This window comes from Phoca vitulina, unplaced genomic scaffold (assembly GCF_004348235.1).
Source record: "Phoca vitulina isolate PV1807 unplaced genomic scaffold, GSC_HSeal_1.0 scaffold16, whole genome shotgun sequence".
Taxonomy (NCBI): Eukaryota; Metazoa; Chordata; class Mammalia; order Carnivora; family Phocidae; genus Phoca; species Phoca vitulina.
The window spans coordinates 105,814-130,251 of NW_022589719.1; the positions used below are offsets into that span (position 1 = coordinate 105,814).

General features: G+C 45.9%; 1 protein-coding gene across 1 annotated transcript; it reads left to right on the forward strand.

Moving 5' to 3' along the window:
• Positions 1-10,390: 10,390 nt before the first annotated feature.
• On the forward strand, positions 10,391-22,376 carry LDHA (lactate dehydrogenase A). Its single transcript, XM_032414592.1, has 8 exons — positions 10,391-10,524; positions 12,537-12,686; positions 15,215-15,332; positions 16,293-16,466; positions 17,302-17,475; positions 18,855-18,972; positions 20,994-21,117; positions 21,661-22,376. Exons 2-8 carry the CDS (start codon positions 12,561-12,563, stop codon positions 21,823-21,825), a joined length of 999 nt encoding a protein of 332 aa, XP_032270483.1. The 5' UTR covers positions 10,391-10,524; positions 12,537-12,560; the 3' UTR covers positions 21,826-22,376.
• Positions 22,377-24,438: the final 2,062 nt, after the last annotated feature.

Here is a 24,438-nt window from a genome sequence, read left to right on the forward strand (position 1 = left end):
GCCAGGAGTCAAATCCAGAGCAGTATGAGGCCAAAGCAGAGAGCTACAGTCGGGGAAATACACTGAGCAGAACCTGTCTCCTGGAGACACGTGCCTCCCTTGGTGGCTGTCCGGACATTGCATGGCTGTCTGTCTTTCCAACCTGGGAGAAAAAGAAAACTGAGGAAAGCCAGGGCCTCACAGGCAGAGGCTGCCTTTCTGAATCCAGGCAAGAGGCAGAAACTGGCCTGTGTGTGGCAATGGCCAGGCAGCATGGCCAGCTCAGGGTGGCGAGGAACACCCATGTGTTTTCTGTCCTAGACTAGAGACACCATAAAAAACCAGGAAACTGGTAGCCCCTGCGTGGCCAGCCCAGCCCAGTATATATAACTCACTATAACACTCAGTAATAAGGTGTTCCTCTTTTTTCTTTTTTTTAAGATTTTATTTATTTATTTGAGAGACAGAGAGAGAGTGAGCAAGAGAGAGAGAGAAGGAGCAGGGAGAGGGAGAAGCAGACTCCCCGCTGAGCAGGGAGCCCGATGCAGGACTCGATCCCAGGACCCTGGGATCATGACCTGAGCTGAAGGCAGATGCTTAACCGACTGAACCACCCAGGCGCCCCAAGGTGTCCCTCTTTAAAAAAAAAACAAAACCCCCCCCCCCCCCAAAAAAAAAAAAACCCAACCAAAACAAAGTGGGATAAGGCAGGCATTATATGCAGGGCCTGGAGCTGCCCTCACCCTCCGTGCAGGGCCAAGAATAATTCTGTGAACCAGTTACAGTGCAAAATAAATGACAAACTGTCAGAGCAGTGACAACAAACCCAACTGTCTCTTCAGCTCATTTCCTGAGATAAGGAAATGGCTTATTGAGCAAGTCCCCCGTGCCAAGTCCTCTGTTTGCATTAAAACTATTAGATGGGTTCTGTTATTTTTTCCCTCTCACAGCTGCATAAGGCGTACAGGGGTTAAGTGACTTGCTCAGAAACATAGGGGCAGTAGAAGCAGAGGCAGGGTTGGAAGCCAAGTCTGTCTGGCCCCCAAACCAGAGGTTCCCACTGAGAGCGTCTTTCTGAGGGCTAATGAGTTTGCTGCAGCCTGGACAGAGGAACGCGGTGCAGATCGGGGCCCTGCTGTCTGTGCCTCCGTGTCCTGGAGGAGATGAGAAACGTCTCTCTGTGTGGAGGGGGCAGGAGGGAGACGTCTGCGTTCTGACTGGCCGGGACAGAAAGACACACAGGGCCTCCTCCTCCGAGGGGGTCACTTGGGCTCTGTGTTCCCCAACCCCTCCACCCTCAGGTCTTAGCAAAATGGCCCCAAGACAGGCTGGCGGGAGCTGCCCCCGTGCATTCCTGCTGCTCACATCAGTGAGGGAGCAGCCTCTAGACGGCGATGCCTCTGGAAACCTCATCCATTTTCTGCTTCATTAGGTCACTGAGAGTCTGCCGCTCCGGAGAGAGTCCTCTTCAGGAAGGCCTAGCAATGTCCCTGGGAGCCCGCTGAGAGGAACTACTAGGGGCAGTGGCTGCTCCTGATGTCCGCTCTGGAGCCTGCCCCGTGCTTCCTGGATGGCAGGTCTCGGAAGCCCAGCTAGAGCGTATGTGGCCATGTGACTGTGGGCAAGCGCCTTCACCTCCCTAAGACTCAGTTCCTATATCTAAAACGGAGATAATGATGGTCCCTACTCTCCGGGGCAGTTGTGAGGATTAAATTAGAGAATGCCCTTAAAGGGTTTGGTAGGAGAGCTAGGGACATATTAAATGTTCAGTAAACATGGGAGGGATTATTCAGGCAATTCTCACACAAAGTCTGGATCCACGAGGTTTGGGCTTCCGGCACTAAGAAGCCCCCTTCAGCAGTCACAAGGAATTTCCAAAATAGCTCAGATCCTTGGCTGGCCCTTCGGCAAAGTAGGAGAGGGGATCACACTGAGGACCACAGCGGCACAAAGTGAGAATCCTCCTTCCTCGGCAGCTCACCTTCATCAAGCCTCAGAGTTAGGGCATACCTTTTTAACCTCCTCCCCCCACCGCCCCCACAATTCCCTTGAGATGCTTTCTCTGCTTCTTTATTATGTGTATTAACAGCCTGTAGATCAAAATCTGTCTGCCCTCTACCATCCCTATATAGTCTTAGGCCAATTGGGCTTCTTGATTCTGCATCACAAAAGTCCAAAGAACAAGTTGTGCAAAGACAGACTGCCCTATGAGACTGGGGGGGAAAGGTAAAGGGGAGTGCTTCAGGGAGCAGGGGAGGCTGTGAACGCTGGCCTGGTACAAACAGCCAAAATTTCAGGCCCGCTCTTCTCCCCTACCAGGAGTGCTGTCCTTGGAAGCAGAAATGTGCATATCTCTGAGCTGAAAAGAGAAGCGTGAGGAACCAGAAGCAGTTCCACTTGGCATTCTGATTTCTTTTTGTCCTGGAAACAGAACCTCTCTGAAGACACCTCCCCAGTCCTGGGGATTGTGGCAGCGAGGTCAGCTCCTTCCCTGCCCCTGGGCGCCCTGCCAGCACCCTCCTGCTCCATCAGGAGAGCTGACAAGGGGGCAGGTCTGCCCATCCTCTCATTCTCACCAGGATAGAGGTTTCCACAGTCTCACCAGTAAAATGGAGTCTTTGACTCCTCATCGATAACCCCCTTCCATGGTTGAGAGCCTGCCAGCGCCTCAACTGCCCCAGGAGCCATTTTGTGGGGTGAGGGATAGCAAGGAACTGGGATCATTGCCTAGTCCATTGCAGTCTGCCGCCTCCGCCAGGAAGAGCAAAGTCTAAAGCCAACCAACATGTTGTGGAATTTTTAACTTTCACCCATTGCCCTGAAGAAGGTTTAACACCAGAGCCCCACTACCTGCCTTGAGGGATCAGTTCCACATGGGGGAAAGGGGGTGGGCTTCCCAGCCTGCCCCCATTTCAGGACCTTTCTCAAAGAACTGATGGGTTTAAAGTCTTCCAGGGCAGCCCAGCCTGGCTGCCTCCCTAGGCTGTTCCCAGGGATGACACGGAGGTGTGAGGGGCCTGCAGTGACAGTCAGCCTTCCTGGCGTCTACAAAGGAGCTCTGCCAAGGGTGCTGGTTCTGGATTGTTGCCCAAGGCATGAAGCTGAGGCCCCCAGTTACCATGGAGATGCTGGGACAGCCTGTGCCCATCTGTGGCTGATGGAGAAGGAGGAGAAATGTGGTTGCTTCAGAACTAACTGAGACTCAGGGGAGGGTCTGTGACACCATGAGCCTGCTGCTAAGGGGCCTGCCTGGAGAGAAGGCTGAGGCTGCGGTGGCCTCTTGCCAGTCCTGCAGCTTTAATGGCTGGGCTGTGGCCTCCTGCACAGTGAGTCAAAGGCTGTTGGAAGAGGCTCTGATACAGTGGAAAAACCCCACGATTCGGAGACTAGAGTGAGAGCCACACCCACAGTGCCAGGCTAGAGCCCAGGCTGGTTGGTAAGACCACATGTCTGGCGTAGTGAGAAAGTACTAGACTAGCTGGGAGGTTCCAGCCCCTTAGTCACCACCACTGAAACACTATGAGAGCCAAGAGCACTTCACTTCCCTTCACCGAGCCCTCGTTCCCCACAGTGAATGTTTGCCCTGTGGGCCAGAAGAGATAGCTGAGAGGCCCTGCAGGGTAAGCAACGCAGGGGCAGGTCTCCCTCTGATTCAGTAGGTAAAGAAGCACCAAGGCTGGGAGGGCCTCCCCTAGGCTTTCATCCCTTCTGTGGCTAAAACTGGAGGATGAGCTAAGTTGAAATGTCCTTTGACAGGGCCTGACACGGCAAGTGTGTTTGTACAAAGGGCAGAATTTGGCCCTGCGCACACGCACGCTGTGCAAGCTAATGGAGTGCTCCAGATAAGGCCCTGGAGCAGCCCTGTGGACAGATGAGCCGCCTGGACCTTTCTGCAGCCCTGTCACATTTGCCCTTTGAGATCGGGGAGCGGAGGGAGGGCTGGCTAAGTGCTTTCCAGGCCGCGAAGCACCGCAAGAAAGACAGGCAGAGTGGGGCCGAGGAAGGAAAGCTAGTCTGGGAGTGTGTAACCCACCGGGCTGCTTTCCAGCTGTGTGCTCTGGGGCAATTCCAGTCTTTGAGGTTTCCGCAGTCTCACCAGTAAAATGGAGGTAAAAAGTTCCTGCTCTGCTTTCTTCTCCTGGTTGAAGTGAAAATAGCACTGCATATGACAGCCGCCCTAGGCTACGCATGAATGAGGGACCCAGTGAGCTTTATCTGGCTGCAGGGGAAGCCTTCTCCTCATCTGCACCAGACCCACCACAGCCTGAGATCCTTCTTGGGGTAGCTGGGAAGCTCTCCTTTGCTTCTTTTAACAGAAGCTCATGCTCCCCAGGGAGCCAGAACCCCTTCTAGTACCCTAAAAATAAGAGATGGGACTGCCTTTTCAGGCCAGGGTCCTCTGAAGGCTCAAAGTACAGGCAGAACCTGCGTTGTGGGGGTATAGCTAGGTGAATAGCTGCGTGTAACAGTTTGAACAAAATCCCAGGGCCCACAGAGCCAAATTTCAGTGAGGGTGCTCTGTTAGTGAGCAGCTGCACAAATAAGAAGACCTCCCTTCCTTGCCCGCACTGTAGCGCCTGGAAATTACAAATAGACTTGTCTGGCTTTATTCATAATTACAATTGCTTTGATCCTCTTGGAATTTTATAGGAAATCAGCCTGCTTTTTTGAGCTAGGGCTTGGAATGTAATTCCTCATTCGGTAAGGTTTAAAGGTTTAAAAAATTCCTTAAAGAATCAAAGAGAGATGGGTTCCTGTTATCAGTAATTTGGTTCCAAAGCCCAGTGAGACTTTTCATTAACAAATTCAACACCCAACCAGTGCCCTGGGAATTCTGGACCCAGTTTTGGAACTAATACTGGGGACAAGAGAATGCTAGGCGTGGGATTCCTGTTGCCATGGGTGCAGCAAGGCCACTTGAATGTCTGTCTCCACCCCAGGAGCGCCCAAATCACTTCCCAAAATGGAGGGCAGCTTTGCCTCTGAGTTCTGAGTAATCGTAAAAATGTATGTCTGGAGGCTTGATGCACGAATCAGAGCCTCCCTGGATGTTAGAACTGGCAGAGATCCTCTTAGGTTTAGTCAAGGATGTTGAGGCTACAGAAGGAATGTGACTGCCACATTGTCACTCAGAGGTCCATGACCAAGCCGGGGCAAGAACCCAGGGCTCCTGACCCTCAGGTCAGTGTCACCTCTCCACCAGGCTGCCCAATCATCTTTGCTAAGCCATGCCCATCACTGTCCTTGTCACCCAAGATGTCAGAGAGAAAGGCTAGCACAGCTTCCCACAGTCCTCGCCTGCGGTGATTAGATAAGGGACACTTTATACTTATATGCTGGGGATTGTCTAGCTTGGAGAGGCCTTGGGACTCTCTCTGTAGCACTGATTTTGGGGGCCCTCAATTTGGAAGCCACTTATACTCTGGTGACAGTCTTTGCCTTCGAACCCGTCAATGTGATGGAAAGCTTGAGGCCTCACTCCCTGCCAGGGTAAGATGGAGAGGAAAGGGCACAGGTCTCATTTCTTTTCCTTGGGTAGGAAGTGGCTGGAAGGTGCTTTAGTCCATTCAGGCTGCTGTAACAAAATTCCACAGATTGGGTGGCTTATCAACAACAGAAACTTACTTTTCACAGTTCTGGAGACTAGGAAGTCCAACACCCAGACTCTAGCAGGTGCCTGGTGAGGGCCCACTTCCAAGTTCATAGACAGCTGTCTTTTCACTGTATCTTCACATGATAGAAAGGGCAAGGGAGCCCCTCTTTTTAAAAGAGCACTAATCCTGCTCATGAAGGCTCTACCCTCATGATCTAATCACCACCTAATGGCTCCACCTCCCAACACTATCACATTAGGGATTAGATTTCAACATATGAGTAGGGGGAGCGGGGACCCACAAACATTCAGTCTATAGAAAAAAGAACCCGGAGTTTCTGAGGTGGATTCTGTTAGATGATCACGTGAGGAATGAACTCTGGAGGGAGTAATGATCCAAGCCAAAAAGAGAAACAGAGGCAGCTTCTAGTACCTGACGATGAGCGCAGCCTGGAAGAGGGGTGGGGGAAAGGGGTGGGGGGAGGTACCAGGCTACCAGTAGAGGTGGCACCTAGGAGAACTTGAGGAATCAGGGTGGAGTCTTTGGCTTCCACTCCCATCATGTGAGAGGTGGGTGGGGTTGGGGGGATGGCACAAAGCAGTCTTCCAGGGGCAGGCACCTGCTCTCTTGCCAGAGAGAGGAGCCTCTGCTTTGGCACGTATGCAGCAGGGACAGAGACTGTCAGGGACAGAGACTGATGAGACCGTCTGCATCTTGGGTTCCACAACTCAGGAAAGCCATCAGTTTTGCAAACATGGAAAAGGTGAAAAAAAGAGGGGCTGCGGGGCTGTGTAGGGTGTGTCAGGGAAGTGAATGTCCTGTGCAGTTGTGGTTGGAGCTGTATATGTTCTGAGCTTCTTGTGTATTATTACAAACAAGGTGTGTCGCCCCACCCTGCCCCGCTTTCCATGACTTTGCAACTCCCTTGCTTGCACTCTATCTCTCCCATTCTCCCAAAACATCTATGACTTCTATTGACCACCAAAAAACAACAAAAACACCCACATTTCATAGCCTGGCATTTAAAGCTGAAGATTCACCAGGCACACTTCGAATTTCCTGCCTCTATGCATTTGCTCACACTGCATTCTCTGCTTTCTCAACATCTGATCTTCAGCAATTGAAGTCTTTTTCTAGGCTAAGTTCAGATGCTGCCTCTCCCAGGAAGCCTTCTCTGATATTCCTGGCCAAAGGACCCTTCTCTCTTCTGAATGCTAGAGTAATTTTTTTCTACCTCTTCTGAAGTAGTCTTATATTCTATCTTACATTTTAACCATAGGGGGGAATGCTGTTGGTCTCCCCCATTAAATGGTATAGTCTTTGAAGACTTACACATTTGTCTCATTCATTGTTATATCCCCAGCACCTAGCATAGTGCCCTTTGCATAGCAGACATGTAATTCAAAATATATTTATAAAACAAATAAACATATGTGCTGGGAGTATGGAGATGAAGGAGAAAGTTTTTTCTGTCCATGAGGAGCTCATAATCTAATGAGGAAAAGAGAGGAGCAGCAATAAGAATTAGTTTAATATAAAGCTCAAGCAACAGCATTGGATCTATAAGTCTGTGGGTTTTGGGAGGGCAGGGCTGGTGGCAAGGTGGAGAACATGCAGGTTGAAGGAACTGCCTGGGTGGAAGTACATGGCCTATCTGGGGAAGGTAGTAAGGAGTGTTAGGACTGGCATGTAGGAAGCATGCAGGAAAATAGTTATCTCCAGAGAGGGGATGTGGGCACTGCATCATCGAGGGCCTAGGGTGCCTTCCAAGGAATTTGGATTTTATTATTATTATTTTTTAAAGATTTTATTTATTTATTTGAGAGAGAGAGATAGGGAGAGAAAGCACGAGTGGTGGGGGGGGGGCTGTGTGGAGGAAGAAGCAGGCTCCCTGCTGAGCAGGGAGCTCCCACATGGGGCTTGATCCTAGGACTCCTGGATCACAACTCAAGCAGAAGGCAGGTGCTCCACTGAGTTAGCCACTCAGGCACCCCTGGATTTTATTCTTAAGGCCCTCGAATGAAGAGCCATTGAACTTTCTTGAGGAGGAGTGTAACAAATACTTAATGAAGGAATGACTCAGCACTGTATTTTGGGTGGACACTATTCTTTGGCCAGGTCCATTTTAGGAAAATCTTATATTGGTTGCTGAGCACCACCCATTCTGTGAGGCCAGCCTGTCCCCTGGTCAAGCCACCTCTTTGTGAGATGTTCCCTTTTAAAGGGACCATCCTTGAAGAACCCTTGGTTAGGTTGGAGAAGTCTGTTCTGTCCTCTGAAACAGTGTTTTTCTGACCCATCCCATGGGTCCTACATTCTGCTTGGACTTTTGTACAGAAATTCTTCTGTTTGGACCATATTAGGGTCCTCCAGAGAAACAGAACGAATAGGAGATATAACAAGATTTATTATAAAGAATTGGCTCAGGCAATCATGGAGGCTGCGAAGTCCCAAGCTCAGCCATGTGTAAGCTGGTGTAAACTCCAGTCCAGGTCTACAGGCTTGCAAAGCAGGAGTGCAGACGGTGTAAGTACCAGTCTGAGGGCAGGAGAAGACTCAGCTCGGCAGACAGGCAGGGACACCCAGTGACATCTACTACTTGTCACTGAAAATGAAACTTTCTGAGCCTAGAACTGGCTGGGCCCCCTCCATAATTTGACTTTTGTGGAGACGGGGGTGAGGGGTGGAGATGGGGCAACGTCCTGTACAGAAAAAAATCACAGGCTTTGGAGTCAGTTCTAAAGAATCAGCTGAGGGTGTGCCTGGGTGTGCCTTCCTTCTAAGGAAGAAGGAAGCTGTGCTTGGAGGGAGCTGTCTGCCTTTGGCTCAGGTCATGGTCCCAGCGTCCTGGGATCGAGCGCCCGCATAGGGCTCCCTCCCTGCTCTGTGGGAAGCCTGCTTCTCCCTCTCCCACTCCCCCTGCTTGTGTTCCCTCTCTTGCTGTCTCTCTCTCTGTCAAATAAATAAATAAAATCTTTTAAAAAATAAAAATAAATAAAAAAGAATCAGCTGAAATCACTTATTAGTTGTATGACCTTGGCAAAGTCACAAATCTCTCTGAGCCTCGGCTTCTTAATCTGCAAAATGGGGATAATTATGCCTACTCCAAAGAATTACCGTGAAGGGGGCACCTGGGTGGCTCAGCTGTTAAGCGTCTGCCTTCAGCTCAGGTCATGATCCCAGGGTCCTGGGATCAAGTCCCACATCGGGCTCCCTGCTCCACTGGAAGCCTGCTTCTCCCTCTCCCACTCCCCCTGCTTGCGTTCCTGCTCTCGCTATCTCTCTCTCTCTGTCAAATAAAGAAAGAAAATCTTTTTTTTTTTTTTAAAGATTTTATTTATTTATTTGAGAGAGAGAGAATGAGAGACAGAGAGCATGAGAGGGAGGAGGGTCAGAGGGAGAAGCAGACTCCCTGCCGAGCAGGGAGCCTGATGTGGGACTCGATCCCGGGACTCCAGGATCATGACCTGAGCCGAAGGCAGTCGCTTAACCAACTGAGCCACCCAGGCGTCCCAAAGAAAATCTTTAACAAAAAAAAAAAAGAAGAAGAATTACCGTGCAGATGAGTATAAGTATTACCTAGCTTGCTGCCTGGCACATAGGAGGTGCTCAGTAAATTTGGTACTTGTTTTATGGTACTTGTTTTATTCATATTTGTAGGGTTAAGTAGAGGCTACTGTTCTGCAAAGAAGAAGGAAGCTGTGCTTGGAGGGAGCTGTTAGGTGTCTTAATTTAGGGGGCTGAAAACTTTCTGCCTAGATTACCTTTAGAGGTCAGTCCAGTTCTTACCTGTCTCCCCCGCCTACCTTCTCTTCTCTGAGCTCTGCCCTCCTGCCAGCAGCTGTGGTCACATCTGATAAGTAGGCAGGAGCCCAGCCCTGACTGAATGAGGACATTGTTGCAAAAACTGAGTAACCACAGGCAATACTGCAATCAGCCCTGCCCTGAGAAACAATGGAGAATCTGTGGTTGGCCTTCAGCTGGTCCAGCTGTGTGTTTGAGGTGAGAGCCTAGGTGGCTGGGCCTCCTAGAGTGATGAGAAAACTGTTAAGACATGCTAGAGAGATGCCCTGCTTTTCTGGAACTGAGGTTAGCATGTTATGTTCCCTTCAAAACTAAGAAACCCATAATTATGGGTCTTCCTCAGAACTGGGCACTAAGTTGGTCCCCCGTGCAAAGGAGGAAGTAGATTGATCCATGGAGACACAGCTCCGCAGATGCAGATACAAGGGAGAGAGAGAGAGAGTGTGTGTGTGTGTGTGTGTGTGTGTGCGCGCGCGCAGAGACAAGGGAGTTTGTGTGTGTGTGTGTGTGTGTGTGTGTGTGTGTGGTACCAGATGATGGGTAAGTTTTTAAAGAAGATATAGAGAAAGAAGGCAGGCCAGGCAAAGGAACCAGCACCAACGAAGGCTAGAGCTGAGTTGGGGGACTTGGAAGGTTTAGCAGCAGGTGCGCGACGCAGCGACAAGTTTTGGAGGTCACTCGACCTGGGTAAGGTCAGAAGGATGCTGTGCTAGGCATTCCCTCCTTTCCAACAAACTGTTGAGCGCCTGCGTGCCAGAAGCTGTTCTGGGCAATGGGAAACAGCAGTGAAGATTCCGATTAAGCCCTTCCTGAGGTCGGCTTTAATGGCCTGGGCTTCTGCGGCCAGAGGTAGCGTGGCTCTGACAGCCCCTTAGATCTCCGGACGCACATGGGTCTGTCGGCAGGTCCGCGGCCCCGCTGCGCGCGCCGCCTAAGCTTCTCCACTGCCCCGCCCGGCTCGGAGCCCGCCCCTAGCCCGACCCACACGTGGGTTCCCGCACGTCCGCCCGGCTCCCCCCTGACGTCAGCCTCGCGGTTCCATTTAAGGCCCCTCCCGCGCTCAGCTCCGAGTGTCGGAGCCGCTGCCGCCAAGTCCGGATCCAGCTTCGCGCGCCGCTGACGCCCGCCCGCCCGACGTGCACTCCCGGTACGGTCGGGCTCCAAGCGCGCAGAGCTGGAGGGTCAGGAGAGCGAGCTGCCTCTGGATTGCTAGCTCGTGCTGCCCGCGAAGGGCTCTCAGCGTCCGGGGCGTGGGGGTGGCGGGGTGGAGGCAGAGTCCGCTGCCCTGGGCGGTGGCCACGCCATGCGTGGGCTCGGGAGCCCGCCGCGTTCCGCTTTTGCTCTAAGCGGGCACCGCGGCCTCTGGTCGGGCTGGGGAACCGAGGTGGCCGCAGCTATCTGTGGTCGAAAGCCCAGGTAGATGCAGAAAACAAGGATCTGACAGATTTGAAGGGTGGGGCATACCTACGGGCTTAAAATAGGCAAACGGCGCAGATCTCGAGGTCCGGTTTCCGAAAAGCCTCAGCAGTCGGGGGTGGGGGAAGAGGGAGGAGGTCTGAAAGCCGGGGAGCGCTGCTCGGGTCGCTTTTTAACCCTGGGACTCTCGAGAGGTGGACTCCACAGAGCGGCTGCTGTCTGCTGATTATAGGGCGCTCTTTGCGCAGATTACACTTACTAAGCTGCTGATGTATCGGGTGCTACGCTAGGCACGATGCGTGCAGAGATGAAGCAGGAAGAGAGTCTCAGCCCTCCTGCATCGCAGATGGTATTTTGAGAGTAGGATATCTGGTACCATCCACTCGTTCTGAGAAATGGGGGAACCTAAAGCTGGGAGAAGGTTAGGGCAACTCAGAGGTCACAGAGTGGTGGCAGAGTTGGGGAATAGACCCTCTTTCTGTAGGGCTCTTCCCTCACCCGTGTCCCCACATTGAAGGGAGCGCTGGATCCCATGGCTTAGGTTTTGGTGAAGCCAGGTCTAGAAATAGCAATGATTTGTGAGGAGAGACCCGATTCCAGCTTGGTAACTGGGCTGCCTGCCTGGAAGTCCTCTCGGATATTTTTGTCCTTTTGGAACTCAAGACTAGACGTGGCGCTTTGGGATGCAACCTGTGATAATCTTCCCGGTGAATGCAGTGCAGGGTTGGATTAGCAGAGCGAAGGCCTCCTCCCCGGCTCTGGAAATGGAGGATTCCACCAAGTATCTATTATAAACTTTAGGGCTCCAGGCCTCTGCAGCTATTTTTGCACTTCCTCCTACGGGGCCTCACGCCTTTGCAACATCGATCACGGTAGAAGCCACAGGAGGCTCCTCCCTCCCTGTTGGTTAACAGCAACCAAGTATTTGCGATTTAAAGTCTAGCTGTGGCCGCGCGCGAGGCCAGGGAGGCAGCCAGCAGGGGCACTAGTTAGGTCTAAAGTCCGCCTCGGGGCTCGCTCCGTGTGACCCTAAGTGCATGCTAATTCCCAATCCTTTCCGCTCATGGGCGGGGCTTCCCAGCCCGCCGCGGTCTGGGCCAGTGCCCGACTCTGGAAAGCAACGGCCCGGACCCTACTTTTGTCCCCGCCCACTGCTTGGAAATGAGCATGCGCGCAAGCCCCGAGCAGGGCAAGGTGGGGGAGGGGCGGTAACCCCAGGAGCTCCTGCTGAGCTGTTGGTCTGATCTCCGCCCATCCTTCTGGGGCTGGAGGAAGGAGTGAGTGCGCATGAGCAGAGCTTTTTGCACCTCCTACGGCGACTGGGTCGTTCCGTGAGGCAGTTACAAGAGCTTTTTGCACGTTCCTCCATTTGAGGGTTTGGCGGGAACCCTGGTGACTGGAGTAGAGCTGAGCAGGCAGCTCACAGTGATTTTGTGTGAGGAAAGGCGGCCCTGCTTGGGGTTAATAAGTCAAGATGAGTGAGTCGTCAGGAAGCTATACTTACACCCAAACGTCAATATTATTTTTCCACGCCAAGGTAAGATCCTTTACACCAAGATCCTAGGCAGGCCAGACCCTGGCATTAGGTCTTTCAGGATTCCTTTGGCCATCTTTAGGTTTTTTCCTTCCCCCTTTTTAGTGGCAAGCATCCCAGAAGTAAAATAAGCTCTTTTGGAACAACTTTTGGTCAATAGCATTAATTTAAAGAAGATGTAGTGACTGTGCGTGTTATTCCCCCTATAGATTCCTTTTGGTTCTAAGTCCAAAATGGCAACTCTCAAAGATCAGCTGATTCAGAATCTTCTTAAGGAAGAACATACCCCCCAGAATAAGATTACAGTTGTTGGGGTTGGTGCTGTTGGCATGGCTTGTGCCATCAGTATCTTAATGAAGGTAAGTGAGAGCCCATCTTTCTGGAAGCCACCCATCCCCCCACTCCTCCAAGAATTGCATTATCACATTGTATGTACAAATACTCAGGTTCATGCACTCAAAGAACTTTCTGTGGAACAAACTTTAGAAATGTGATGCCATACCGAAAAGGTATCTGAACCTTTTGTTAGGCAGGTGACACAGTTCCTTAAATTCACTGTGCCGTATTAACATGCATGAATTGCCTACAAATGAAAAGTTATTTTAAAATAATTGTTGAATTGAAAATCATTCATACATTTGGTAAAATTAAAATCACACTAAATGTGGGAAATCTTGTCTCTATCCCACAAAAATCCCCACCTTGAATAGTAAATTTTGGTACCAATTATGGAGCTAAAATTTAGTTAGAATTTGTGAATGAATAAAGGACACATTTTACAGTAGTCAAGCCTGCTTTATGTAAAAAAAAAAAAATTGAGGCCGCTTATGATAAAATATTTTAAATTTAGATTTGGAGTTCCCAATAAGGGAGTGAAATGATTAATTCTGGGTTTTGAACAGGAAAGGATTGAAATAAGGAACCGAAGGCAGAAAAGAGCTATGTAGAGGTTGGGTAACAACACATGTTGCTTTATATGTGTTCTTAGGAGAGGCCACATAGTGTAAAGGTTTCCCCCACTATCCTAAAGGAGAGCATTCCTATGAAGCTTTTCCGAAGCCAAAATGGTATAAAGTGAAGAGACAGTTACCATTAATTAATTATTATTACTATTTTTTAATTTTATTTATTTATTTGACAGAATCACAGCGAGAGAGGGAACACAAGCGGGGGGGGGGTGGGGGGAAGAGGGAGAAGCAGGCCTCCTGCGGAGCAGGGAGCCCGATGCAGGGCTCGATCCCAGGACCCTGGGATCATGACCTGAGCCGAAGGCAGACGCTTAACGACTGAGCCACCCAGGTGCCCCTAGTTACCATTAATTTATATGGAAAATTTTTTGAGCATTTGCAGACCCAAGAAAAATAACCTTAGGCTTTTCTGATACTTTAGGACACATCTTGCTAACAGATGCACAAAATAAAGTACAGATGCTCACACAGTTCAAAGCTATGGTAGCTTGAGACTGAGATGCTGAGTAAAGTTCCCTGGGGAAGGAGCTTGGTGGTACCTAGGATGTATGCTACTTCTCCGAGGGCTCGCTGTAGAAAAAAACACTGAATGCTATTTCTGCTTTTTGCCTTTTTTTCATAAAAGCAAAGATCCTCTTTGGATTTCTTTCAGTTAGTGAAAACAGGTACTAATGTTAGGTCTTGTGTAAAAGTGAATTGGCATAATGTAAAAAATAATGTAAAATAATGTAAAAAAAAAAAAATTGAGGCAGCTTACACTTTACATTTCACTCCCTTATTGGGAACTCCAAATCTAAATTTAAAATATTTTATCATAAGCTGCCTCAATTTTCTTTTTTACATAAAGCAGGCTTGACTACTGTAAAATGTGTTCTTTATTCATTCACAAATTCTTTCTAACTAAATTTTAGCTCCATAACCTTTACACTATGTGGCCTCTCCTAAGAACACATATAAAGCAACATGTGTTGTTACCCAACCTCTACATAGCTCTTTTCTGCCTTCGGTTCCTTATTTCAATCCTTTCCTGTTCAAAACCCAGAATTAATCATTTCACTCCCTTATTGGGAACTCCAAATCTAAATTTAAATAAAATAATTTACAAAACTTCTAAAAATGAGGGGATGCCTATACCAATTCTTACTGCTTTCCCACTGGATCAGAAATTGATGCCATCTGTTTTTCTCACATCTGTGAATCACCTGTGGTCTTTTCCTGTGATGCTCTCTAACTCGGGTGTATGTAAGAATAACTGCCAGGTTTTTATATTATAGATAACTCAGGAGGTAGATCTGTAAGCTCAGCTAGTATAATTTACTTGGTTATAATAGTTCACATCCCATGTGTATTAAAGCTCTTATTGGTGCTTCTGGTCTGAGATGCACCTGTGAACATTTACAGGTTCAACTGAAAGGATATTTTTCACCAATACTATTTTGCAATACACAAATCTATCTTAATACTGTTAGTGTTGGTTAATACATGGAAGACATACAAAGAATGATTCAGAATATCACTTTTTTAACTTCCAAGAATTAATACTAGTCAGAATCACTTATGTAGTGAATAATGACCTAAAATCAATGTGTAAAACTGAATTTGAGAGCATGAATAGAGCAGTTTTATGTAATTGAATATTATTCCATCCATTGCCAATCCAGTGTTCTGCTTCCATACAGTGGCATGGTGGAGCTCTTGCAAAGGTTACTCTAGTGAGGAGAGAAGATCAGTACTTCTTCTTATGCATGGGTCATCTGTGAGTCAGTTTTTAAATGGGGGCCTGTCTCTACTTTGAGGTATGTCCGGATACTAATAAAGTAGCAGAACTCTTCTATGCTAGAAATACAGAAATTTTGCATGCCTTTCTAAAACTTGGAAGTAGCAATTTTCCATTTCACTAAAAATTTTATATCTTTTAGGACTTGGCAGATGAACTTGCTCTTGTTGATGTCATAGAAGACAAACTGAAGGGAGAGATGATGGATCTCCAGCACGGCAGCCTTTTCCTTAGAACACCAAAAATTGTCTCTGGCAAAGGTTGATTTCAACAAGTTTATATTGTGGTCTGTGCTAGACTTAATTCTCTGTCAGGCTTGAAATTCTGCCTCTTCAAAAATTTATTTTTTATATGGATCAGAGCCTGCTTTTGAACAGTTTTGCATTGGTAACCTATTTATATCAGTTTCAATTTCTAGTAAATGGTTTTAAATGGAAATCCAGTGTGTCCATAATGTGGAAAGCATCTGAGTTAGAATGTAATTAGTAAAGCTCCTCAGGTTCATATGTAACCACATTGTTTCTAATATTTAAATTTAATATACTTGACTTCCCCTACTTCCTTTCACACACTAACACAAGGTTGAGAATAGGGTAAATGTTCAGGTATTCTTGGGCCTCTCACACTTAAGAGCCCTAGTCAGGAAACCTGAATATGTGTACAAATGGTGTTTTTTTTGGACACTTGAAAATCATTGACCACTTATCTATGGGCTGGGTTAACCATCCTGTGCCATAGGGTATCTAGAAGCAAGACATGCTTGATAAATGTAAAGTTGCCTTTGCTTTAAAAACAAAACAAAACAGCCTGTCTCTGGGCTGGTATGATCACAATGAAGTAGTAAGGTAGAAATAGGAGTACGGAAGAGTGTGAGCATGTGCTCAGGTGGCAAAAAATTGGGGGATAATATCTCATTTGATTCTTTCCATCTCCTCCCAGCTGTCATTATATAAAGTCCCAGTCTAAAACCAGAATACAAGGAAGGTGTCGATGAACTCTTCCTCCATGTTAAGTGGCCAAAAACTAAAGGAGGAGTTGGGGGTGGGAGGGTGGCATTACAGGCCTTTATCTATATTTACCTGTGTGTGAAAGGAAATAGGGGAGGTAACAAAACTGGTAAAAATGTCCATAAAAAAAGTTTATGGAACAAATTTTTGCTGGCTAGGTAATAGAGTTCTCTTAAAGGCCTTAATCTGGTTTTTGTTCTTTTTTTTGTCTAGATTATAATGTGACTGCAAACTCCAAGCTGGTTATTGTCACAGCTGGGGCACGTCAGCAAGAGGGGGAAAGCCGTCTTAATTTGGTCCAGCGTAACGTGAACATCTTTAAGTTCATCATTCCTAATATCGTAAAATACAGCCCAAACTGCAAGTTGCTTGTCGTTTCCAATCCAGGTGAGACCTTTAATTGCACAGATGAGCTTGAGTAAAACTGATGGTATATGTCATATTTTTCATTTTCCTCTTGTGAATGGATTTGCTAAAATAGTTAAGTTTAAAATAATAAGGGAGATACAATGCCCCTGAATGTAGTTAGAACTTAAAAATTAGGGGCACCTGGGTGGCTCAGTCCTTAAGTGTCTGCGTTCGGCTCAGGTCATGATCCCAGGGTGCTGGGATCGAGCCCCGCATCGGGCTCCCTATTCTGCGGGAGGCCTGCTTCTCCCTCTCCCACTCCCCCTGCTTGTGTTCCCTCTCTGGCTGTGTCTCTCTGTCAAATAAATAAATAGAATCTTTTAAAAAAAAAAAAAATTAGTTATTTGCCCAAGAAGATCTTAGATGAGGGATAAAGGTATAAATAAGGTGTTCTTGATGCACAGTTTATTTTCATTAAGCTACACTTCTTTTTTTTTTTTTTTTTTTTAAGATTTTATTTATTTATTTGACAGAGAGAGACACAGCGAGAGCAGGAACACAAGCAGGGGGAGTGGGAGAGGGAGAAGCAGGCTTCCCACCGAGCAGGGAGCCCGATGCGGGGCTCGATCCCAGGACCCTGGGATCATGACCTGAGCTGAAGGCAGACGCTTAACGACTGAGCCACTCAGGCGCCCCAAGCTACACTTCTTGAATACTTAACGAATTTGCTGTATTATGCATAGAGGTTTAAAAATTTAACAAATATTGATTGGTCATAATCACTATCAAGATTCATACAGAGCCGTGGATGTTGACTAGCTTAACATTATCTAATAATTTACCTAGTATCTTTGCCCGAATGTTTTCTTCATAGTGGATATCTTGACCTATGTGGCTTGGAAGATAAGTGGCTTTCCCAAAAATCGTGTTATTGGAAGTGGTTGCAATCTGGATTCAGCCCGGTTCCGTTACCTAATGGGGGAAAGACTGGGAGTTCACTCATTAAGCTGTCACGGGTGGGTCCTTGGGGAGCATGGAGACTCCAGTGGTAAGCATAACTTATTTTCTCTTTTTGTTTTCAAAAAGATTGTGTAAAATATTGACAGCAGTTTCATTATTAAATCAGAGCTGAAATCAGATAATCCATTCATTGGAGTAGGATGGTTTCTAGAAATCTTATCTTTTGGTATAATTATGTTAAGAATTGTTAAGGTTTTAACTTTTATATTAACATTTTTTTATGGCATGGGGAATGGGGAATGAAATTTCTTTTACTACTAACAATGGACATATTAAAATAAGAGGGTGGTTCTTAGGATGACCTCAGTCATTTGATATCACAGCTGTCTATACTTGAACTGTATGGCTCTGAAAAGGTCAGCCAATCCAAATGAAGCAGATAGAAAAATTCTGTCACAGTTGAAAGATGTTGTAATTTGTGCAGTGTTCTCAGTTACTTATGCCAAGAATATTCCCCTTATGATCTCATACTATCTTTATATTTCAAATATGTATGGATTAAACATCCCAGTAGATTGAAAACAGGTTAGAATATGGTGAAAATTCTTAGTTTTATATAAATTAATGAATGAAAATTTAAGAGTAAGGGTGTTGGTATTCTTGACCATCTACCAAAAGCAGATAATCCTCCCAGATAAGAAATGAGAATTAGAAAAATGGGTCAAAATTACTAGCATTGTTACCAAAACCCAAGTTCGGCTCCCCATTGCTCAAAAGGCCAGAACTCAAGAGGTGAGTTTTGACTGGAAAGGAATATGAGCTTTATTCAGGAGGCTGGCAACCTGGGGGAGAAGGCAGACTCTTGTCTAAAAGCCCAACTCAGGTTTCTGCCTGGCCCAGAGATTTTTGAAGGGGTTTAATCAGTTGAGGGAACGCAGTGATCTGTGACATTCTTGATTACATGCAGATTTAATGATGCCAGTTAGAGTTATCTCAGTGCTTCGAGGTTTTGCAAGAAGTTCTAGTTCCTTGATGCCCAGGGGGATTGTACAAGAAGGTCTGGTTCCTTGGTACCAAGGAGTTGTGCAAGAGTACTCTGTTCTTTCTGCAGAGGAGGGCAAGGTCTACAGATATTCAAAGGGAAGTCAGTAAAGTCATTTGTCTGACCTTAAAAAAAGGAAAACATTTTGCTGAAAGATGGCTGGGCTAATCAGAAAGGTGAGGCGGTTTCAAACAGACTTGCTGGCCTCTGTGGCCTGGGAAAGTTCTTGTTCTTTATTTCCTAAGGCCAGTGGTCTGCAAATCTCAAAGAAAGTGACTTAGTGCTGTTACAGATCAAGGGTCTTAAGTCAGCAAGCAAGGAGTATGTTCACTTGAAGCGGGTTAACCATTAAGACCAGTTCAAGTGCTATTGTGGTCTGCTGCATGGCGTGTGGAAATCAATGGATTCTGTACTATTTCTTTTAGTGCCTGTATGGAGTGGAGTGAACGTTGCTGGTGTCTCTCTGAAGAATCTGCACCCTGACTTAGGCACTGATGCAGATAAGGAACAGTGGAAAGAGGTTCACAAACAGGTGGTTGACAGGTAATAGATCCCATAATTTGGCAGTACAGAAGATTAAAACATAGTATTTTTATTTGAAAGTTTAATAGCATTTGAGTACTTCCTGGAAAACATTTTTCTAGGGATGCCTGGCTGGCTGGCTCAGTTGGTGGAGCATGTGACTCTTGATCTCAGGCTTATGAGTTCGAGTCCCGCGTTGGGTGTAGAGATTACTTAATAATAATAATAAACAAGCTTTTTCCTAAAGTTTTGTTAAAGAGCATACTATAAAACAGAAGTAGAGATATTAAAATTTATTAATGCAACAGTCTTTTTTTGCTATATTTCTCTATAGTATGATAAATCTTTTAGTGCTTGTAAGTCTTATTTCACATTCAGTCTTCAATAGCATATATGGTTCATTCAGTTAGGAATGAGAATTTTTATTTATTAAAGTTTTCTTTATTTAAGTAATCTTTACACCCCATGTGGGACTTGAACTCACAACCCTGAGATCAAGAGTCACATGCTATATGGACTGAGCCATCCAGGTGCCACAGAAATAAGAATACTTATTTATTTATTTTTTAAGAAAAGATTTATTTATTTGAGAGAGAGAGCATGTGCGCGTGGTGCAGGGGAAGGGCAGAGGGAGAGAGAGAATCTTAAGCAGACCTCCCTGCTGAGCATGGAGCTTGACATGGGGCCATTCCCACGACCCAGAGATCACACTCTGAGCTGAAAACAAGAGTCCGATTCTCAACTGACTGAGCCACCCAGGTGCCCCAAGAATTTTTAAATTCAGTTTCCTGTTACAGGCTTTATGAATAGAAGCAGCTAACTTGTTTATTCAGATGATTATAAAGTTTTAAACAATGTCTAGATTCATAATTGTACTGAAAATATAAACTGTTAGAAATTGTTTAAATAGGGAAGCTTTCAGCTTGGTAGCATTATTTACTTATTTTACATATACATACATATATATATTTTTTAAGATTTTATTTATCAGAGAGGGCAAGCGAGCTCATAAGCAGGGGGGGAGCGGCAGGCAGAGGAAGAAGCAGGCTTCCCGTTGAGCAAGGAGCCAGATACGGGATTTGAACTCAGATCCCTGGGATCATGACCTGAGCAAGGCAGACGCTTAACTGGCTGAGCCACCTAAGCGCCCCAGTATTTACTTATTATAAATCATGTGTGGACCTCAGGTCTATAGAAATGAATAATGAATCATGATTGATTTAGACAAGGCCCTCTTATAAAAACCTGTGAGCCTGGGGCGCCTGGGTGGCTCAGTCGTTAGGCGTCTGCCTTCGGCTCAGGTTGTGATCCCGGGGTCCTGGGATCAAGCCCCGCATCGGGCTCCCTGCTCTGCGGGCAGCCTGCTTCTCCCTGTCCCACTCCCCTTGCTTGTGTTCCCTCTCTCGCTGTGTCTCTCTCTGTCAAATAAATAATAAAAAATCTTAAAAAACAAAAAACAAAACAAAAACCTGTGAACCCACCACCCAACCCAAGAAACATTGACAATAGCTGTCAACCAAGTGTTGTGTTTTTGGGTTAGAATCATTAGTCTCTCGGTTCTTGGATATGAATGAGTTCTGAGCTCCTTCTCCCACTCATCTTTCTGTCCTACCACCCATCCCTTGCTTGAAATAATCTTGAGTCAAACACACTATATGTAATTTTGGAGTTACTTTTTTAAATTCAGTATTACATTTTAAAGAATTCTTTATTTTGTTGCACATAGATATAGTTAACTTGTTTTGACAGTTTTGTAAATATTCCACTGTATTGAATATGTTCACTGTATGTACCACAGTTTACCCATTCTCCCTGTTGGAGAGCAGTGGGCTTATTGCCAGGGTTTTTGAAATTACTAACAATACTCTTGGAACATCCCTATACATAATATCTTGGTATACGTGGCAAACATTACTCAGATACATAATGTAACTTTATGGCATTATTTGCTGTAAAGCATGTGTTCAGTGAAAGCAATGTTGTTGTTTGTTTTCTCTTACTCTACTTTTTCCTACCTTTTCCTGTCCTTCCCTACCCTACAGTGCCTATGAGGTGATCAAACTGAAAGGCTACACTTCCTGGGCCATTGGACTGTCTGTGGCAGATCTGGCCGAAAGTATAATGAAGAATCTTAGGCGGGTGCATCCAATTTCCACCATGATTAAGGTAGGTGTGTGTAGTGATACATTGTATTTGAATGCTATTATTTCCTGTTTTTTAAAAAAGATTCTTCTGTGAAAGCAGTTAGGTTAGTTGTCATTGATTTAAGTGACATAAATTAATGCACTCACAACTTTCTTTTTGGAGAGAAATCATTGAGCTTTAGGATTAATGTCTGCTAGTATACTATGTTCACCACATAGATACTTGATAACTTATGATAATAAGTGGAGGTGGGTGGAAGACCATAAAAGAAAAATTTTTTCTTCGGAGGAAAAAAAGTCAGGGTAGAGTTGCCAAGATGTTATCAATAAAAATTTTGACAGTGATATGGATAATGGCAATAATTTAGATTTTCTTTTAGAACAGAAGTCTTTCCTGGTATTTTGATGACTTGCACTGTTCATAACATCCTAACTGAAAATGGTGGAAAGGAATTCCTGCTTCTCAAGTTGTATTAAATAAGCTTCATAATTGTAAAGAATGCGAGTCTTGGGAGACCCCAGAATGCATACTCAAAACATAAAATACTTTTCATTTTGTCTTCAGGGTCTCTATGGAATTAAAGATGATGTCTTCCTTAGTGTCCCTTGCGTCTTGGGACAGAATGGAATTTCAGATGTTGTGAAGGTGACTCTGACTCCTGAGGAGGAGGCCCGTTTGAAGAAGAGTGCAGATACACTTTGGGGGATCCAAAAGGAGCTGCAGTTTTAAAGTTTTCTAATGTACCACTTCACTGTCTAGACTACAGCAGGATTTTAGTTGGAGGTTGTGTATATTGTCCTTATTATCTGTTACTCAAGTAATATTAAAATGGCCTAAGAAAAAACGTCAGTTTCCTAAAGTTCCAAATAGCAATGGTTCACCAAACCCTGCCCCTGTATCCTGATGCTGATGATATCTGTCTTTGTAGCCCTAAATGGGTTAACGTAAGTTAGCCCCACCGTCTCAGAGGCACCGTGGCCAGAGTTGCGGCTGCTCTTCACACCGGATGTGTGTTTACTGTGTGTTCTGTCACTTCGGGTTCCTTCCCCCAAACCCAACATGCCTAGTCCGTCTTTTCCAGTCAGTCATGTCCTGGGATCCAATGTATAAATTCAATATTGCGTGTATTGTGCATAACTGTTCTCAAATATCTTACTTTGTGTACCATGTATGTCAGAATATAGTGTACATGGCCATATAATGTAAAAAGACAATGCAGCCAACTAAGTGTCATACCAACTAAAATACCAAATAAATTTTGAACAGTGACTCTCAATTTATTATATTAAGATAAAGCTGTTATTTATTACATTATTGGGACCCATTAGAGTATTCTTAGGCAACACTGCAATGATTTTATTTTTTTTTTTAAGATTTTATTTTTCATCTGTCAGAGAAAGAGCACAAGCAGGGGGAGAAACAGGCTCCCCGCTGAGCAAGGAGCCCGATGGGGGACTCAATCCCAGGACCCTGGGATCATGACCTGAGCCGAAGGCAGACACTTGACCGATGGAGCCACCCAGGCGCCCCTGCAATGATTTTTTTTTTAAGGTGTATTATTACTAATGATCAGACTTTGATGTGACTTAATGTATTAAGGGTGTGACTAGATGGATTAGGTTGTTTTGGTACCATTTCCATTATAATTTTAATATACTAAGTCCCAAGGTATTATGAGATAAGACTTGATAGTAGTGGGGTGCCTGGGTGGCTTAGTCGTTAAGCGTCTGCCTTCGGCTCAGGTCATGATCCCAGGGTCCTGGGATCGAGCCCCGCGTCGGGCTCCCTGCTCAGCAGGAAGCCTGCTTCTCCCTCTCCCACTCTCCCCTGCTTGTGTTCCTTCTCTCGCTATGTCTCTCTCTGTCAAATAAATAAAATCTTTAAAAACAAAAAAATCTTGATAGTAGTGCTAATCATAATTGGCACCCTACAGTTCTGTAGATGACACTCTATACATGAATGTAAAAATACCATTTGCCAACAACATAAGCAGTGGTACTTGGTCACAATAGGGAAACACAGATTAAAAAAAAAAAATTTTTTTTTTTAAAGATTTTGTCAGAGAAAGGGAGGGAGAGAGCACAAGCAGGGGGAGCTGCAGGTGGAGGGAGAAGCAGGCTTCCTGCTGAGCAAGGAGCCCGATGCAGGACTCAATCCCAGAACCTGAGCTGAAGGCAGACGAGCCACCCAGGCGTCCTGGCAAACAGGTTTTAAGAACCTTTGTTCTCTGGGGCCGGTAACAATGGCAATTAACAATTTTAAACCAAATAGCCCTGGTGGTTATCCACTCAAAAATTTTCTTTAGATTTTCCTCAAAATATATCTACAACTATGACCCTTACCCAGTCCTGAATTTTTTTTTTTTTAAAGATTTTATTTGACACAGACACAGCGAGAGAGGGAACACAAGCAGGGGGAGTGGGAGAGGGAGAAGCAGGCTTCCCGTGGAACAGGGAGCCCAAAGCAGGGCTCGATGCTGGGCTCTATCCGAGGACCCTGGGATCATGACCTGAGCCCAAGGCAGATGCTTAACTGAGCCACCCAGGCGCCCCCAGGCCTGAATATTAATAGAGGTTAACTAGGACAACTTTATTGCCATCACTTCTCCAGCATCTTTCACCAGTTTACTTCCTGAGAGCTAGTGAAGAGAAATAATTAGCGTTTTTCCAAGTGTGTGGCAAATGTAAAAGGACAAGACTGAACTATGTAGTTTTATTTTAAGATTTATTTGATTTTTTTTTTTTAAGATTTTATTTATTTATTTGACAGAGAGAGACACAGCGAGAGAGGGAACACAAGCAGGGGGAGTGGGAGAGGCAGGCTTCCCGCTGAGCAGGGAGCCCGATGCGGGACCCGATCCCAGGACCCTGGGATCATGACCTGAGCTGAAGGCAGACGCCCAACGACTGAGAGAGGGAGGTGAGGAACAGAGGGAGAGAAACTTCAAGCGGACTCCTGGCTGAGTGTGGAGCCGACGCACAGCTAGATACCCATGAGATCATGACTTGAGCCCAAACTGCAGAGCTCTGTCTTAGGACCCATGCAATCATGACCTGAGCCAAAACCGAGAGTTGGAGGCTTAACTGACTGAGCCATCCAGGCACCCCTGCAAATTATGTAGTCTTGACAAGTAGTATAATAGGATTTGCTTTTCTATAGGTTTTTTAAAAAAGCCTTAAGATACAATTTACACATAAAATTCATGTTTTAAAGTTTAATTCTGTGGAACGCATAGTTATACAACCTTCACCACTATCTAATCTTCGAACTTTTTAATTACTCCAAATAGAAACCTGTACTTACGCCATAGCCTCTTGTAAACTTTGAGGCAACTTAAGTCTT